We start from the raw sequence: 16,723 nt of genomic DNA, 5'->3' as shown, positions 1-16,723 counted from the left end.
GCCTATATTTCTTTATTAATTTTCAGTTTGGGTTATCTATCTAAAGCTGTCAATGGTGTGTTGAATTCTTCAAGTATGATTGTGTCTTTGTCTGCTTCTATTTTTAGATCAGTAGTAGATGTCTTATATATTTTGGTTCTCCCTGGTTTGGTGCACATATATTAAGAAGTACTATGTCTTTTTAATACAATGTCTCCTTTATCCTTATGAACTGTCCATTTTTGTCACTGGTTACCTTTGTTGTCTTGAAGTCAGCATTGTCAGATATGAGTATAGCTATACTTGTTTTCCTTTGGGTATTATTTGCTTGAAAAATTATTTTCCAACCAATCACTTTGAGACTACCTTTGTCCTTGTAGCTTATATATGTCTCCTGAAGGCAGCATATGGTTGGTTTTTTTATTTTTTATTCAATATGCTACTCTGTGCCTCTTTATTGGTGAGTTCAGTCCATTTACAATTTGGGTAATTATTGACATAAGACGATTTCCTATAGCCATTTTATGTTGTTTTCTGGTAGCTCTGTGTCTTATTTGGTTCTTCTCTTTTTTGTTTTTGACAGTTTATTTTTGTTTGGTGGTATTACATACTTCTTTTCCCTGTTTCTTCTTTTTGTAAACTGTGTGTTTCAGTAGTGGCTTTTATATGGGTGGTTACCATTAATGTGTTGTGGTATTCAATTTACTGGTATTTTGTTTAGAATTTTTGCATTTATGTTCATTAGAGAGATTGGTCCATAGTTTTCTTTTTTGTGTGTTATCCTTGCTAGGTTTTGGTATGAGGGTCATCTTGGCCTCATAAAATGTGCTGGGGAGTATTGCTTCTTCTTTGATTTTTTTGGAAGACTTTGAGAAGGATAGGTACTAAATTTTCTTTGTATGTTTGGTAGAATGTTCATATGTACAAGAGTCCTTTGTCTTATGAGTGCTTCTGCACTCCATCTTCCTTTGCTATTGCAGATCTTTATCCTCTCCCTTTTTATGTCATTGTTGTCTCAGATTGTCCATGTTTTTATTGTGACTTTGTTGGAGCTTTAACTTGTAGTTTTGATTTGTTTTGTTCTTTGAATCAGGTCGAATAACCCCCTTAAGTATTTTCTGCAGTGGGTGTTTTTTGGTGATAAATTTTCTTAGCTTTTTCCTTTTTGTAAAAGTTTTTATTTCTCTTTCATATTTGGAGGATAACTGATGAGTATAGTATTCTTGGCTGGTAATTCAACTTTTTCAGTACTTTTAATGTTTGGGTCTACTCTCCTCTGGCTTATAGAGTTTCTGCTGAGAAGTCTAATGATAACCTAATGGGCTTTCTTTATGTTATGTTCTTCTTTTCCTTAACTGCCTTGAGGATTTTTTCTTTGCCACTGATTTTTGACAATTTTATTATGATGTACCTTGGAATAGGTCTGTTTGGGTTGTGGTTATTTAGCATTCTGTTTCCTTCTTGGATTTGAGACTCTTTTTTCATAGGCTTGGGAAATTCTCATCAATTATTTGTTTGAATAGTCTCTCCATTCCTTTCTCCCTCTCTTCTTCTTTTGATATACCCATTATTTTTATATTGCTCCTTTTGATAGAGCCAGACAATTCTTGTAGAGCTCTCTCAGTTTTTTTTTAATTTATGAGTCTCTCTCCTCTTCTCTCTGTAGCATCTCTAGTTGCTTGTCTTTGATGTCACTGATTCTTTCCTCTATCTGGCTTGTTCTGTTAACTAAACTTCCTACCTTAGTCTTCAATTCACATATTGAGTTCTTCATCTCTGTTTTTTAAGATTCAATCTCCTTAGCGAGGTATTCATTTTGTTCATTAATTTGTTTTCTAAGTTTATTAAGTTGCCTATTGGTGTCTTAGCACACCTCCTTGAGTATTTTCAGAATTTCAATTTTGAATTGTGTCATTTAACTCCAAGATTTCCATGTGATTAAGATTTTTTATAGAGTTTTTAATTTTCTTTTTAAATTATGTCTCTGTCTTGAGTAGCCATGGTATTTGATTTCTTCTTCCTTGATGATATTTGAGAGTGGTATTATTAAGAACCCTAAAAAAACTAAAAAATTGAAAAGTTAACAAAATATACAATAAAAGTATAAAATTTTAGAATATTATTACAAATAAAGAAGAAAAACCACCAGAAAAATTATTGAAAGCAAACAAAAAATCAAAAACCAAATATTTACAAAAAAATAAGAATAAAAATATAAAAATTAAAGAAAATAAAATTCAAAAATAAAAAAAAAATAAGAAGAAAAAGGAGAGGAGAAAAAAGAAGAGTAAAATTTTGTTTTGAGTGGATTCTTCCAGTTGGTGTCTCCATATTACAACTTTTAGCTCTGTGAAGTTCCTTGGGCTGTTAGCTGAAATGTTGCTGTGGTAAAGATGTAGGCAGGATTGCAGTCACATTGGTAGGTGGAACATATGGTTAGGGCTTTTTGCTTCTAACAGTGGCATCTCAGGCTTTTGAGTGCTCCTTCCCATGTCTCCACAGACCTGGCGACTAGACGTGGAGCATCTCCATACTTCATGGGAGAGAGCAGCTCTGGAGAACCAGCTGTGAGGTTTGTCTCTGCCACTCTTGGTACCCTGAGGTGAGGGAGGTGGGATCTGGGAGGCTGGGGGGGCATACGTTAGCTTTCTCTGTCTCTGCCGAGTGCAGGCTGCAAGCAGACTGCAGGAACACTGGCTGTGACCCCACGCTTTGGCCACTTTGGTTTGTCTCCCTCTCTGCCCCTCTATCTCACCACTCCTCTAGGCAGAAGGCATCCCAGTCACTCCTAGTTTGTCTCTCTATGCCCCTCAGACAAAGTCCAGAGAGCCTGCACATCCCTCCTCCCTATAATCCAGCAGAGAGGAAAAAACCCAGTAACTCCAGGTTTGTCTCCTCTCCTCTCCAAAGCCAACTGCCAGTAAATTTTATCTCTGCCCCTCTTTTCACTTCACTCCACCTTTAGTCCATTTGGTGGGTGGATCTTTCAGGAACACCTGTGAGCCCAGCTGGAGTTGCTTCACTGCTTTATAGTTGTTCAATTTGTTGAAATTTCAAGGGTAGAGATTAGGAGTATCTCTCATGCTGCCATTACTCTGACCAAAAAATTTCCAGGAGCCTTTAATACCTATGAAGTTTTATTATTAGTGTGACTATCAAACAAGAAAAAATTACTTTGTTAAATATTTTTAATAATAAAATCATAATAACTTATTATAGAAAATATGTAACCACAGTATGTAGAAGAAAAAAGCCATCTATTACCTCAGGAATAATAATTCTTAAAGTTTTGGAGAAAAATTTTCCCCCCTTTTATTATTTTTCTATCAATAGAAGCAGTTTCATTGTTAAGAGGTTAGTATATACTATGAATTTTTCCTTACAGTATATTGTGAACACTTTTAAATTTTATTAATAAATTTATAAACTATGGTTTTCTATGGCTGTATAATATTCCATCCTCTGAATGCAATGTAAATCAGATGTCTCTTTCTCTGTTTCTTACGAGTTAGTCTGACATATAAAAAGCTTCTAAGATCTGAACTCAGGAGAGTGTCTCAGAGGACACAAGTGTCAGTAAATCAAACACCATGGAAACGTACAGGTATGTGGTGTAATGTTAGGGGTTATCTTTGTGCTGCCTGCTGTTTCCTTCAGAACAGTGTCATGATGGACTGAAGGCACAGCCTCTGAACAGCCTGGAGCAAAAGATTTCCAAGCACAAAGCCACTGATTGGAGTAAACTTTGTGTGTACAAAGCAGGGAACCTCCTGCCTGAGCCTAAGAGTATGTCTGATAAGAATGCCAGCATGTGTGTATAGATGGACATTTTCTTTACATCTTTTGAAAATAAGCAAAGCTGGTTGTGGTTTAACAGTTCTTATTTTGTCTTAATAACACCTTAGCCCCTGCATGCACAGACCCAGCCAGTAGGCCGCTTTGGTTTTCAGCGTTTTCCATGAATCAACCACACTTGCCAGAACACATCAACAAGATAGCCTGAGAAAGTAAGCCACTGCCGCTGTGCCCCCCACCACCACCTCTTCTGTCCCTCTGTATGCTGCTCACTTCAGGGAAGCCCAGGCTGAGCTGGGGAAGGAGTTTATGAAGAGGTTAGAAGTCACAGGAGAAGCCTCCTAGTAGTTCCCAGCTGTGAAAATGGCCACAAAATGTTCAGTGAAGTTCAGGTTCCACCTGGCTTCCACCTTCCCAAAGCAGATAGAGTTACAACTAAGCTAGCAATCTGCCACCCTTTCCATCTCGTGGCACACATGAACGAATTACTACAATTCTGTGATACACCAAAATATATATTTTTACCAGTTCAATAAAAAATAAATAGGTATAATTTTGATTCATTTACACTGAACAGCTATTATGGTATTGGTGGAGGTTTTAATTTGACAGTCTCAGAAAAAAGAGATGAATGCCTCTGACTAAATAGTTAGGTGTTGGTTGTTTTAAAAATTCATATGGCACAATGATTGAAAATTGCTGATCTCATTAGAGGGCCTAGTTTTGCCCCAAAATATGACCAAAGTATTGAGAATCAAAGCGTAGTTCTAGTTAAATTTAATCTTTCTGGTATCTGTTTGGTCTCATTTTGCTTCCAAATAAGAACTACTACTTTGTTTCTAATAAAAATAACCTATTTGATAGAGCGTGAAAATGATTGTAAACAAATAAAATCTTCTCAATTTTAAATGAGAGATTGTTTTAATATAACATTTAAAACAGTTTTCTTTTAAAGAATTCATTAGAGAAAATAGAAAAATATATAGTCACTTACTTGTTTTTACCTATGTCCTGTGCATTGAACATTTTTTATGCCTATGCCTGTAGACATACATGGACACACATACAAATGAGTGTCAAACTTGTTATTATTAAGAGAAAAAAATGGTCAAAGTTCATGAACAAATATTTCAGAGAAGAAATATAAATGTTTTCAATATATGAAAACATGCTTATCCTCACTCCTAAGAGGAAAGCAAATTACACCCACGATGAGACTATTTTTCATTCATGTTAGCCAAACATTTGACAGCACATTCCTGATATTCACGTATATTGATTTAAAAATGACCAATACACACACTCAAAATGTTGCAAAACACTACCAATTATTTCAGCATTTTTTATTATATTACAGGATTGGAAGTAAGCCAACAATCTATCATGGAGAATGGATTTTATGAAGTATTGAACATTTACCAGTGAAATATGCAGCTAAGTGTCCCCATATGCTGACATAAGAAGAGAAGTGAAGAACAAGCTGTATTGCACCTTCCCTTTGTGCACTAGAGGAGGACATAGAAAATACATACACACATGCATATGTATTTCTACATGTGCATTCATATCTATGTAATTACAGCTAGAAGAATGCACAAGAAACAAAAGTAATGACAGTGCTTACAGCAGGTTTTCTTAATGCATTTTTTAGTGTTTTGATTTTTGGGTTTTTTTGTTTTTGTTTTTTTTATTTTATTTATTCATTTTAGAGAGGAGAGAGAAAGGGAGAGAGATAGAGGAGAGAGAGACAGAGGGAAAAGGTGGGGAGGAGCTGGAAGCATCAACTCCCATATGTGCCTTGACCAGGCAAGCCCAGGGTTTCGAACCGGCGACCTCAGCATTCCCAGGTCAATGCTTTATCCACTGCGCCACCACAGGTCAGGCCTTAAAGATTTTATTTATTCATTATAGAGAGGGGAGAGAGAGAGAGAGAGAGAGAGAGAGAGAGAGAGAGAAGGGGGGAGGAACAGGAAGCATCAACTCCCATATGTGCCTTGACCAGGCAAGCCCAGGGTTTTGAACCAGCAACCTCAGCATTTCCAGGTTGACACTTTATCCACTGCGCCACCACAGGTCAGGCTGTGTTTTGATTTTTGAATCACAGGGTGGTATTATAAACAACTGTAGCAGGGTTCTGCTATGCCTATTAGTTTTCAACAATACTTCATGACTCATTTTTCATTCCTTTCAATAATCTACCTTTAGTAAGAGGCATAGGTAAACTTGTTATATATCTTTTCTTTGATTTCTTTAGTTTCTTATTGGTCATTTGGGTTCATTTGGGGTTACAGTGAATGACCATCCTTGCCCTTAAATCTTAGCACACTGCTGTTCCCTTAGGAGTTGATGGGTGGTGGTAAGAACACTTCCAGGCTGAAGCAGGTTCTCCCCAGGGACTGGGCTCTGGGTGGGCTCCTCACCTCCTGAGAGCTGAGACAGCAGCCCCAGAACTCAGGTGATGTCAGCCACTGCTGGTCTCAAACCCACTGCACAGAAACACTGAGGGGGTTTGTTCAAGCCCGATGCATGGCCTGTGATGAAGCCTGGGCCTCAGAGACATTGAAAGGCTCTGAGAGGAGAGCCACTGATATCATGGGTGACACAGCAGATTTGAAGTCAGATGGACCTGGAATCACGTGGGCCTGGGCACAGCTCCGTTTTTAACCCCAGGCACATTTCTCAGCCTCTTGGCACCTGGACTTCTGCTCAGTGCAATGACATCCTGCCTGTGCTGCGGGGCAGTGAATGCAATAGACATGGGCCATAGGACCGCCGAGTCATCTGGGACTCACTAAGGTGTAGGACTCACTGTGATCAAATAGAACAAGGAGGAGTAAACACACACTACCGGACAGCACTGACACAGACGTGCATTTACCCAGAGGAGTTCTCATGACTGACCAGAGGGTGGGTTTCCAGCTTTTTGGCTGAATTGTATCATGTTGGTATGGGATCTGGCTATCTAATTACTCAGAATTTCTACTGGCAGTTTTATAGGATTATGATTAATATAAAGGGACATCAAGTATTACTTAACTGTGGCCAGCTTGACAGACAGAAAGCCTTCAAGAATCTGAGTTTATGAAGAAAAGAATTCTAACACGATGGAGAGGATCCCTAATGTGAAAAGTTTAGAGAATCGTTGCCTTAAGTTTCCTTTTCCTCATGGTCAGGAAGTATGTGTACAGAGCAAGCTAGCTCTGTAAAGGCTACGGAGACACGCACTTTCATGTGGGTCTGGAACTCCCTCCTGATTTTCCATTGCAGCCCTGTGTGCAGCCTGTTGTTCTGGTACTTACTGCATCCAACCTAGTGCCGGGGACTTCATCGCAGATGCCTGATGGGTGGGAGGAGGTGAGCAGATAACAGTGTACTCAACACAAAACCCATTGTTGCATGTTGGCCCACAGCCCTCTCATTGTACGAGCAACAGAGGCATAGGGAGCACGTGCGGACAGGCAGAGAGGCAGTTCTCTTCCTCAGCTCTCAGCCTCGTCAGGAAGGAAATTTTCCTGTCTTAACTGAACTACAAGTAACCTGTTTCTATTCGAGACAGCTAAGGCAGAGGCTGCCTGGGTTCAAATTTCAGCTCTGCTTAGTAATAGCAGTCTAACTGTAGGGATATTCTTTGTGCCTTCTTTGTCTCAGTTTCCCCACTTGTAGAACATGGATCATTGTGCTTGTTTCATAGGTTTCTCGTGAGAACTAAATAAGTCAGCACATTCTTAAGCCAGTACAATAAGCTCTATGCAGATGTTTGCTATTATCACTATATTAAAATGATAATCATTAAATTTGCAAATTCTACTATAATCTAACATTATTTAAATTGAACACTTTCTTCTAAATATGGGTAATTTGGTGCCAATGATGTAGTCAACAAATGACAGTTACCTAGAACCATGTCAAAGGACATTCCAGGGGCTTCCACACAGTTATCCTGAGGACCTTGGGATGCATTCAGTCTAAGGGAGGAGCTGGTGTAAGAGAAGGAACAGCAGAGAGCGCCGTCAAAGGTCCTGCTCTGCCTGAGACTCTCAGCCCATTTCATTAGGGCTCACAAGAGCAGCTGCACATCTAGGACATGTAAAATGAGGCAGGATTTCCACACAGTTGATAATGGGAGCTATTATGCTTCTACCAGAGAATGTGAATGAGGAGAATGTACTGATGCACCCTCAGGTCCTTAAGGAAATCTCACGGACTCCTTGGAGAGTGTCTATAGTGAAGAACGTGTGTGTTTTCTTTTGTTTTTCCCAGTTGAAAGTAGGTGAAGGGGAGGCCACATGATACTAAGTAACAAACTACGGGTTCTTAGTTTAGACTCTTTAGAGAGATCAGGCATCCAATGACTATGACTTAGAAAGTGGTGACCATGAGTAGATAACATAATCCCTCTGTTCTGTGAGTTGCGGACTCTACCTTCCTTCCAAGAACTCTGAGCAGTTAATGGGATTGCTGGTTGCAAAGCAGAAACTCACTGAATTTCTATTCAATCCACATAGCCTCTCTGCAGGGTAATAAGGTTAGAGATGAGGGTCAGGGTGCATGTGTGTGTGTGTGTGTGTGTGTGTGTGTGTGTGTGTGTGATCTATTATTTCTAAAGTAGAGATACTGACAGGAGCTGCTAATGCATTTAAGGATTTCCTTGTCCCAAACATAATTAACTCATCTAGAATTAACCTAGAATTGTGTAAATCACAATTCTAGAACAGGCACTGTAACTTCATTTTACAAATGAAAAAATTATGGCACAGAGAGTTCAGATAGCTTGTGTGCAGTCACACAGTTATCAACACTAGACCCAGGATTCAAACCAGGTACTTAGGGTTCAGCATTAACATGCTTAACCCCCGCATCTCACTTCTTCCCCAGGGTCAGTGCCATCCTCATGGGGTTACGTGAGCATCAGGGAACTTAATGCTTGTGCAGCACTAGTACAGATCTGAACACAAGTGCCAACCAAGGTAAAAGTATCACTGTTGCCACTGGAATCTCCAAATGAAATTAGTATAAATATGGTGACTTTTGAATGTAAAGTCAGGCCCTGGAAATTTGGCTTATTGGAGAGAGTGTCGGCCCACCATGTAAACATCCTGTAAGCACATACATAAGAAGCAGTCATCTGCCTCTATTCCCCTCCGTCTCCCTGTATTCTTTCTCTTTCTCTCTTGCAGTGGCTCAATTTGTTTGAGCATTGGTCCGGAGTGCCTAGGATAGTTCCAGTGATTTAAACATTTGCCCCAGATGGAGATGCCAGGTGGATCCTATTCGAGGTACATGCACAAGTTTGTTGTCTGTCTTTATACATCTTATCCTCTCACAGGGAAGGGAAGGGAAGGGAAGGGAAGGGAAGGGAAGGGAAGGGAAGGGAAGGGAAAGGAAGGGAAGGGAAAGGAAGGGAAAGGAAGGGAAAGGAAGGGAAAGGAAGGGAAGGGAAGGGATGAAAAGGAATCACTTGGGCACAGTTGTTTGACTCTAGCTCCCCTGGGAACCAATGCCCCAAAGAAAGCATCATGACCACTGATTCAGGGAAAGAAACAGAAGGGTGTATTGACCATAAGGGAGTCACTGAATTGATAGCTCATTCGTCATGTTCTTCCTTATCATGGACTTTAAGTTATGTTTATCAAATTAAAATATACAAGACCAGGTGGTGGCACAGTAGATAGAGCATCGACCTGGTATGATGAAGATGCAGGTTCAAAATTCTGAGGTTGCCAGCCTGAATACAGGCTCACCAACTTGAGTGTGGGGTCACTGGTTTGAGCATGGGATCATAGACATGACCCCATGTTCTCTGGCTTGAGCAGAAAGGTTGCTGGTTTGAAACCGAAGGTTGTTGGCTTAAGCCCAGGGTCACTGGCTTGAGTAAGGGGTCACTGGCTCAAGCAAGGGGTCACTGACTCAGCTACAACCCCTGGTCAAGGCACATATGAGAAAGCAATCAATACCTGACCAAGCAGTGGTGCAGTGGATAAAGTGTCGAGGGACACTGAGGACCCAGGTTTGAAACCCTGCTTGAGTGTGGGCTCATCCAGCTTGAGTACAGGCTCACCAGCTTGAGATTGAGGTCTCCAGCCTGAGTGTGGGTTCATAGACATGACCCTATGGTTGTTGCCTTGAGCAAGGGGTTACTGGCTCAACGGGAGCCCCAGATCAAGGCATATATGAGAAAGTAATCAATGAACAACTATAGTGTCACAACTACAAATTGATGCTTCTCATCTCTATCCTTCCTGTCTGTCTGCCCCTGTCTCTGTCCCTTGCTAAAAAAAGAAAATTAAAGTACATAGACAAAAGTAGAATTTCATTTTTAAAATAATATATTGTGCCTCCTCTGAAAACCAACATACAGAATTCAAACAGCAGACACAGCAGCGTCAGGTGCACTTGGGAAGCTTCGACAGCTCTCTGGGCAGAGAGCATGGAGGCCATGCTGGAGCTGCATGCCGGCTGCAACAGAAGACAGGGCTATTGGGCTGGCTGGAGGGGCTGATGGGGATCACAGGAAGACTGGTGCTCTGATGCCCTCTGGTCCGGTCCCTGAGTATTGCAGAATTTGTTATTGAGACAGAGTGACATTTTCTTTTGCCCAGAGGGTTGAAAACCATTATGCACTAATGACATAATAGAAAATGCACATCTGAACTGAAATAATCTAAACCCAGTCAGAAAGTCCAGCCAGATCCTCTGCAGATATGTTCAGGGACAATAGAAGGAGGAGCAGTGACCCTTCTTGCCATCACCTGTTATGAACTCTTTCCAGGGCTGCAGACTGCTGTTCTTCTAAACAAGCAGAAGGAGATGATGGCCAAGTAGACCAGGCTCTTGAGGAGGAGGAGGAGGTAGGTGTAGTAGGCAGAGGTGTTGGTGAGCTGCAGCTGCACTGTATCTAGGAGAAGTCATTTGATTAGTTCTGCCAGTTCTCTTGAAAGGGTAGAAGATATCAATGAAAGGGGGGCACATTATTTACTTCTGATGATCTGCATTGAAGTGACACTTCCACACCACCAAACCCAACAATAAACAACCATCCACAGTCACCACCACCACCATCACCAGCGAGACAACTTAGAATTGAGCTTGCAGGTCAAGTCAATCAACAACCTCAGCTAAATTCACTTAGAACCCTCCTAAATGTTAAAAATTAAAATTGTGTTTTTAATGAGTGAGTGAAATAAGAGAAAATATTTGTGATAAATAGTTTTTAGCATTTCTTCACCCCCATCATGTCTCTAATTAATAACAGCTAATATTTATTAACTGATAACAACGCCAATCACTGTGACAGTTCTGATGCAAAGCTTTAATCTTATTTATTTTTTACAATAACCAATGAGATTGTTATTTTAATTCCCATTTTACAAACAGAATGAGAACAGAGAGAGAAGTAATTTTCCAGATATCATGTAGTTAGTTACCACAAGAAACCAGATCAATCCCAGCAACATAAATTTACAGAACACTTTCTGTATCTTTAAGTCAATAAGAAATGCTCAGCCATCAAAAGGTTAAGCATGAATATAATGTAGAATTGCTGATTTAGAAGCATCTGAGTCATTACATGTGCATGCCATATGACTCCTTCTAAGGGTACAATTCATGAAAATTTGCTGGTGTTCACAATAGTGTGGGATGATGTTTCAGTAGAGGACATTATTTTAACTGGGAAGTTGTTATTTCAAATTCTCTGAATTATAAGAGGTCACAGCTCATTCACCTGTTTTTCCTGAACATTCCTCATTGTGGCTAAGATACCATAGGGTAGTTGCACTTCATATCCTTTAAAGTTTTCCAAGAAATATATGAATAGATGACAGCAATGGTGGGCTAGACTGCTACTCAATAAAACTCAAGACTACTCCTTTCCTGTAGAAATTTCCCTTTGACATGCTTTATCTTCATAAAGGTAGAATGCCAGAATTATTAGCTCTTAGTGTGGAAAGGGATCTCATAAGTGATGTGCTCAACTCAGAAATCCTTGCTATTGGTCAGGTAAGGCTTTAGCTGAGGTCCAGAGATCTCTTGATATTGGAAATGTAGGAGAGATCAGCAGGGTTAGAACGAATGCTTCTAGTTGATTTCTTTGTACTTGTGTCATGAGAAAATGCCAAACTAGGATACATTCTGTGCCAGCTACCTGAGATACCCTTTGCTAAACATTCTACATATGTGGCCTTATCTCTGGATAACTGAGTTTGGTGTCATTATATCTGCTAGGCAAATGTGGAAAGTATTTCTTAGAACATCCTTATTTATACAACTAGGGACTTAAAACATGGGGTTGAAGTCCAGTCTGTGGTACTCAGTGGCCCATGCGTTGCCACTACCTTCGCCCCAGCCATGCACCCAATGTGTCATAGTCTTAGCTTTGGGCTTTTTTTCTTTATGCCTCAACTCTCAGAGGACGAATTAGAAACTGAGTAAGTGTTTGAACTCTTGATTCAGACAGCGTGCACTAAAACCCCAGGTCTGGCTGTTTTTCATGGTGTAAGGAACTTAAATTTAGCTCATTGCTTTCATCTCTAAAATGGAAGTACATATATTGCACTACATCACAGAAGTATTATGAGAATCAAACAGAAAATGCATTGATAACACAGGACTACATCTTCCATATAAGAAGTGCTCAGTCAACATCAGCTCATGTTATTAACTACTAGCAAGATCCAAAGACTTGAAGTCTAGAAGCAACTTGGTATCATGTGTTTCTTAGTCATTAGAAACAAAAGCCACACTAAGAAATAAAGCACACTGCCCTGGCCAGTTGGCTCAGCGGTAGAGCGTCGGCCTGGCGTGCGGGGGACCCGGGTTCGATTCCCGGCCAGGGCACATAGGAGAAGCGCCCATTTGCTTCTCCACCCCCACCCCCCCTCCTTCCTCTCTGTCTCTCTCTTCCCCTCCCGCAGCCAAGGCTCCATTGGAGCAAAGATGGCCCGGGCGCTGGGGATGGCTCCTTGGCCTCTGCCCCAGGCGCTAGAGTGGCTCTGGTCGCGGCAGAGCGACGCCCCGGAGGGGCAGAGCATCACCCCCTGGTGGGTGTGCTGGGTAGATCCCGGTCGGGTGCATGCGGGAGTCTGTCTGACTGTCTCTCCCCATTTCCAGCTTCAGAAAAAAAAAAATACAAAAAAAAAAAAAAAGAAAAAAAAAAAGAAATAAAGCATACTGTTGACATGATTCTGAGCATGACACTGCTTTCTCTAATTTCCATTCATGTGATACCAAAATCAGCATTACTATGCTAAGATGAATACTAGAAAATGATTTAACATATTGATTTGTCTATTCTGAAAAATCCAGTCACTCTAATTTTTCTACTTGAAGCCAAAGAAGTTCAAACCTTAAGTTGATCAGGAGGGGAAAAATGCGATAGCATGACATAAAGGCAAACATATGCAAATATATTTTCATCTTTTAGACAAGCTCTTATCTTATGATTAACAGCAGCAAACTCTACAAGAAAACAGAACAACTATTAATGAATTGTTTATTAATGTCCTTGACAATGCATATCTGTGTGAGTGGGGATAAACAGATACACACCTATTTGATAGATAAACAGATAGATTGATAGATAGATGATAGATAGATAGATAGATAGATAGATAGATAGATAGATAGATAGATAGATAGATGATAGATAGATGATAGATGATAGATAGATGATACATAGATAGATAGATGATAGATATAGATAGATAATAGAGAGATAGGACTATCAACAGAGAGGAGAGAGCCATTGAAAATGTGAGCCCCACAATTCCAGGAACAGTTGCATAGACTCTATGTAATTCAGTGGATCTAATCCCTACATTGGGATGTTGAAGATCATAAAGGATACATTTTTCTTTCTTTTTAATCACAACTAGAGGGTACTTTCCAAGACTACCTGTTTCCTCCTGCTACCAAGTAGTTGTTCAATGAGTACCTGTTGAACGGGGAAATAGACAGAAGAAGGAGCTGCCCTACAGCCTTCAGCACACACCGCTGACATGAGTGTTGCTACCAAAACAGTCATTTAACAGATGACGTCAGAGTAATGGCGGGGTAGGAAGCGATACCGATAAATCTCCCCCAAAACTCAACAAGATCTTCAACCAGAAACAGAAAAACCTATACTTGGAGCTTCCAGATGCTTCGCAATACACCCAAAGGTATGATTGAGTGAAAAATTGGCTAAATATATAACCAAACCCCGAAGGAAATAGGGAGTAAGAAATGCTCCGCCTTCCTCACTAACCTAAACAGGGCGGCTTTCTCTGGTAACTGTGAATATAGAAACTGAGGCGGGCAAAGGGGGTGAATACAAACGGCCGAACCAGGCTGTGGCACGGAGAACCAAGCCGAGGAAAATCTGATCCTGTGGCAACCCGGGCAATACAAGATAACACTCGCGCCAAACCCAAACAAAGAAAGACAAGCGGCGCGGCCATTTTACCTGGTCTCCTGGTTGGTGCGCAGTTAGTGGGCGAGAGATTTCTTCCTAGGCCCCGGGAGTCAGTGCCCGTGTTGCCCCACGGAGAGGCAGGGTCAGAGGCCTTTCTGTGGGCCGAGGGCAGAGTCTCTGGGCAGCCCCAGCGCCCTGGGAAAGCCACGCACAGGAGGGAGTGAGAACTAATTCCAATGGTGGAGATTTTCCTTGCCAAGGGTGTTTCACTCAGAGGGAAAGCGGCCGGCCTCATATCCTGGTTTGCGCGCGCAGATAAGGAGTGAGCGATTCCTCCGAGTGCCTCGGCAGTGCGTGCCCGTGTCATCGCACAGAGGAGCAGAGTCAGGGGCCTTTGTGTGGGCCAAAGCGGAATCTCGGGCCGCCCCAGCGCCTTGCAAAAGCCGCGCACGGGGACGGAGCGAGACTCAATTCCAACGCTGCAACTTTTCCCTGCGGTTGGGGGTTTCACTCAGAGCGTGAGACTGCTGGCCGGATATCCTGGTCTGCGCGCGCAGCCAGTGAGTGAGAGTTTTCTCCAAGCGCCCCGGAAGTGGGCACCCGCTTGTGTTACCGGACAGAGTGGCAGAGCCAGAGGTCTGTGAGTGGGTGGAAAGCCCGCCTGATTATGCTAGCAGCTCTGACTGACTGAGCCTTACCCAGAGCCCTGTGCTGAGTGGAAATAGAGTGGGGAGTTGCCAGCTCTTTGAGCCTCTTACTATCCAGGCAGAGGCAGCAGCAACCCCATAGCTGGATTATCAGGCTACTAATTGAGGAAGGAAAGACTAGGAGAAAGGCTCCAGGAACACGGACTCTCTCACTGTCGGAGCCTATAAATGCTAATAGCCTCGACTGCCAACGAGACTAAAGCACAATACATGACATTGCCATAGAGACTTATCAACTGCAAATCTCCACCTGAGCGTGGCAAAGGGGCAAAACCCGGGGTACAGAGTCACCGACCAGGAAGAGGGAGAGAAAAGAAAAAGCAAGAAGATAACCTCTCAAAATCAAGAATAATCTGCAGACTTTATAACCTATCCCATTTTATTATATTTGTTCGTTTGTTTCTCTTATCTTCATTCTTGATACTTTTTTTTTTCCTCCTCCAATTTGGCCGATTAACTCTCTACCGGTCTTACTCTCTCCTCTCCTTGAACTACACTACCCATAAGTGTTACATCTCCCATTATCTTTTCTCTTCTCTTCCTTTCTCTCTATGAGGGTTGCACTCCAAAACCCTTAACTCTCTCTCTCTCTCTCTCCTTTCTTTTTTCTTCTTTTAGTGGTTCCCTCTTTTTTTTTTTTTCTCTCTCTCTCTTTCTTTTCTCCCTCTATATTAGTTTCTTCCTTTTTCCTTTACATCTCCTCTCATTCAAACCTCAATAACAAACAAATTATCTTATCTGGGACTCAAACTTATGTTTGTGACATTTTGGGGGGTTTTTACTTCACCTTTTTAACTCACTAGCAGTGCTCCCATCCCTGGCTCTCCATATTATCTAGTTCTTGTTCCACTAAATACAATAGTAATTTTTTAATTTGTCCCCCCATTTTTCCGTTTTCCTCTTAATCCTCTCATCATAACTCTTAGACAACCAACACCTAAAAGCAAATCATTTTATTCTTGACCCAAATTTTTTCCTTATTTGCTTTTTGTGGGTCCATACGCTCTTTTTTTTCTTTTTTCTTTCTTTTTTTTTTTTTTTTTTTTTTTTGCCCCTTTATTACTTTTCCCCAATTCAGGCCCTCCATCACAGGCATTGTTTGTTATAATTCACAGTACACCACAAGATTTTATCAAGAAAGAGGGGAGAGGAGAGGAGAGGAAAAAAAGGAGGGGGGGAATAATTTCCTTTTTTTTTTTTTTTTAATTTTTATTTTATTTTATTTTTCTTTATTTCATTATTAATTTTTTTTTAAAAAAACAACTCTTTTCGATTTTTTTTTATTATTTTTTTAAACTTTTTATTCTTTATTAAATCTCATTAATACTATCAACAAAACCACCCTCAGATGCCATTAAGGAAGAGAAAATCGAATATTATGGATACAAAAGAAAGAGAGGTAACACAACTAGATGAGGAAAAATCTATGGAGAAAAAATTTAATATATTGGAAACCTTGGAGCTAAATGACAGAGAATTCAAGATAGAAATCCTAAAAATCCTCCGAGATATACAAGAAAACACAGGCAATTTAGGGAGCTCAGAAAACAACTCAATGAACACAAAGAATATATGTCCAAGGAAATTGAAACTATAAAAACAAATCAAACAGAGATGAAAAACTCAATTCACGAGCTGAAAAACGAAGTAACAAGCTTAGCTAATAGAACAGGTCAGATAGAAGAGAGGATTAGTGAAATAGAAGACAAGCAACTTGAGGCACAACAGAGAGAAGAAGAAAGAGACTCAAAAATTTAAAAAAATGAGATAGCCCTACAAGAATTATCTGACTCCATCAAAAAGAATAATATAAGAATAATAGGTATATCAGAGGGAGAAGAGAGAGAAAATG

At 40.7% G+C, this 16,723-nt stretch overlaps 1 gene segment (V, D, J or C); it reads right to left on the bottom strand.

Moving 5' to 3' along the window:
• Window positions 1-10,032: 10,032 nt before the first annotated feature.
• LOC136407775 (T cell receptor gamma constant 1-like) overlaps window positions 10,033-16,723 on the bottom strand; it is a 62,753-nt gene continuing 56,062 nt past the window's right edge. The window contains 2 exon segments of the C gene segment in view: window positions 10,033-10,320; window positions 10,524-10,669. Coding sequence covers window positions 10,527-10,669 — 143 coding nt within the window.

Source organism: Saccopteryx leptura, chromosome 6, assembly GCF_036850995.1.
Source record: "Saccopteryx leptura isolate mSacLep1 chromosome 6, mSacLep1_pri_phased_curated, whole genome shotgun sequence".
Taxonomy (NCBI): Eukaryota; Metazoa; Chordata; class Mammalia; order Chiroptera; family Emballonuridae; genus Saccopteryx; species Saccopteryx leptura.
This window is presented reverse-complemented; position numbering and strand designations above follow the sequence as displayed.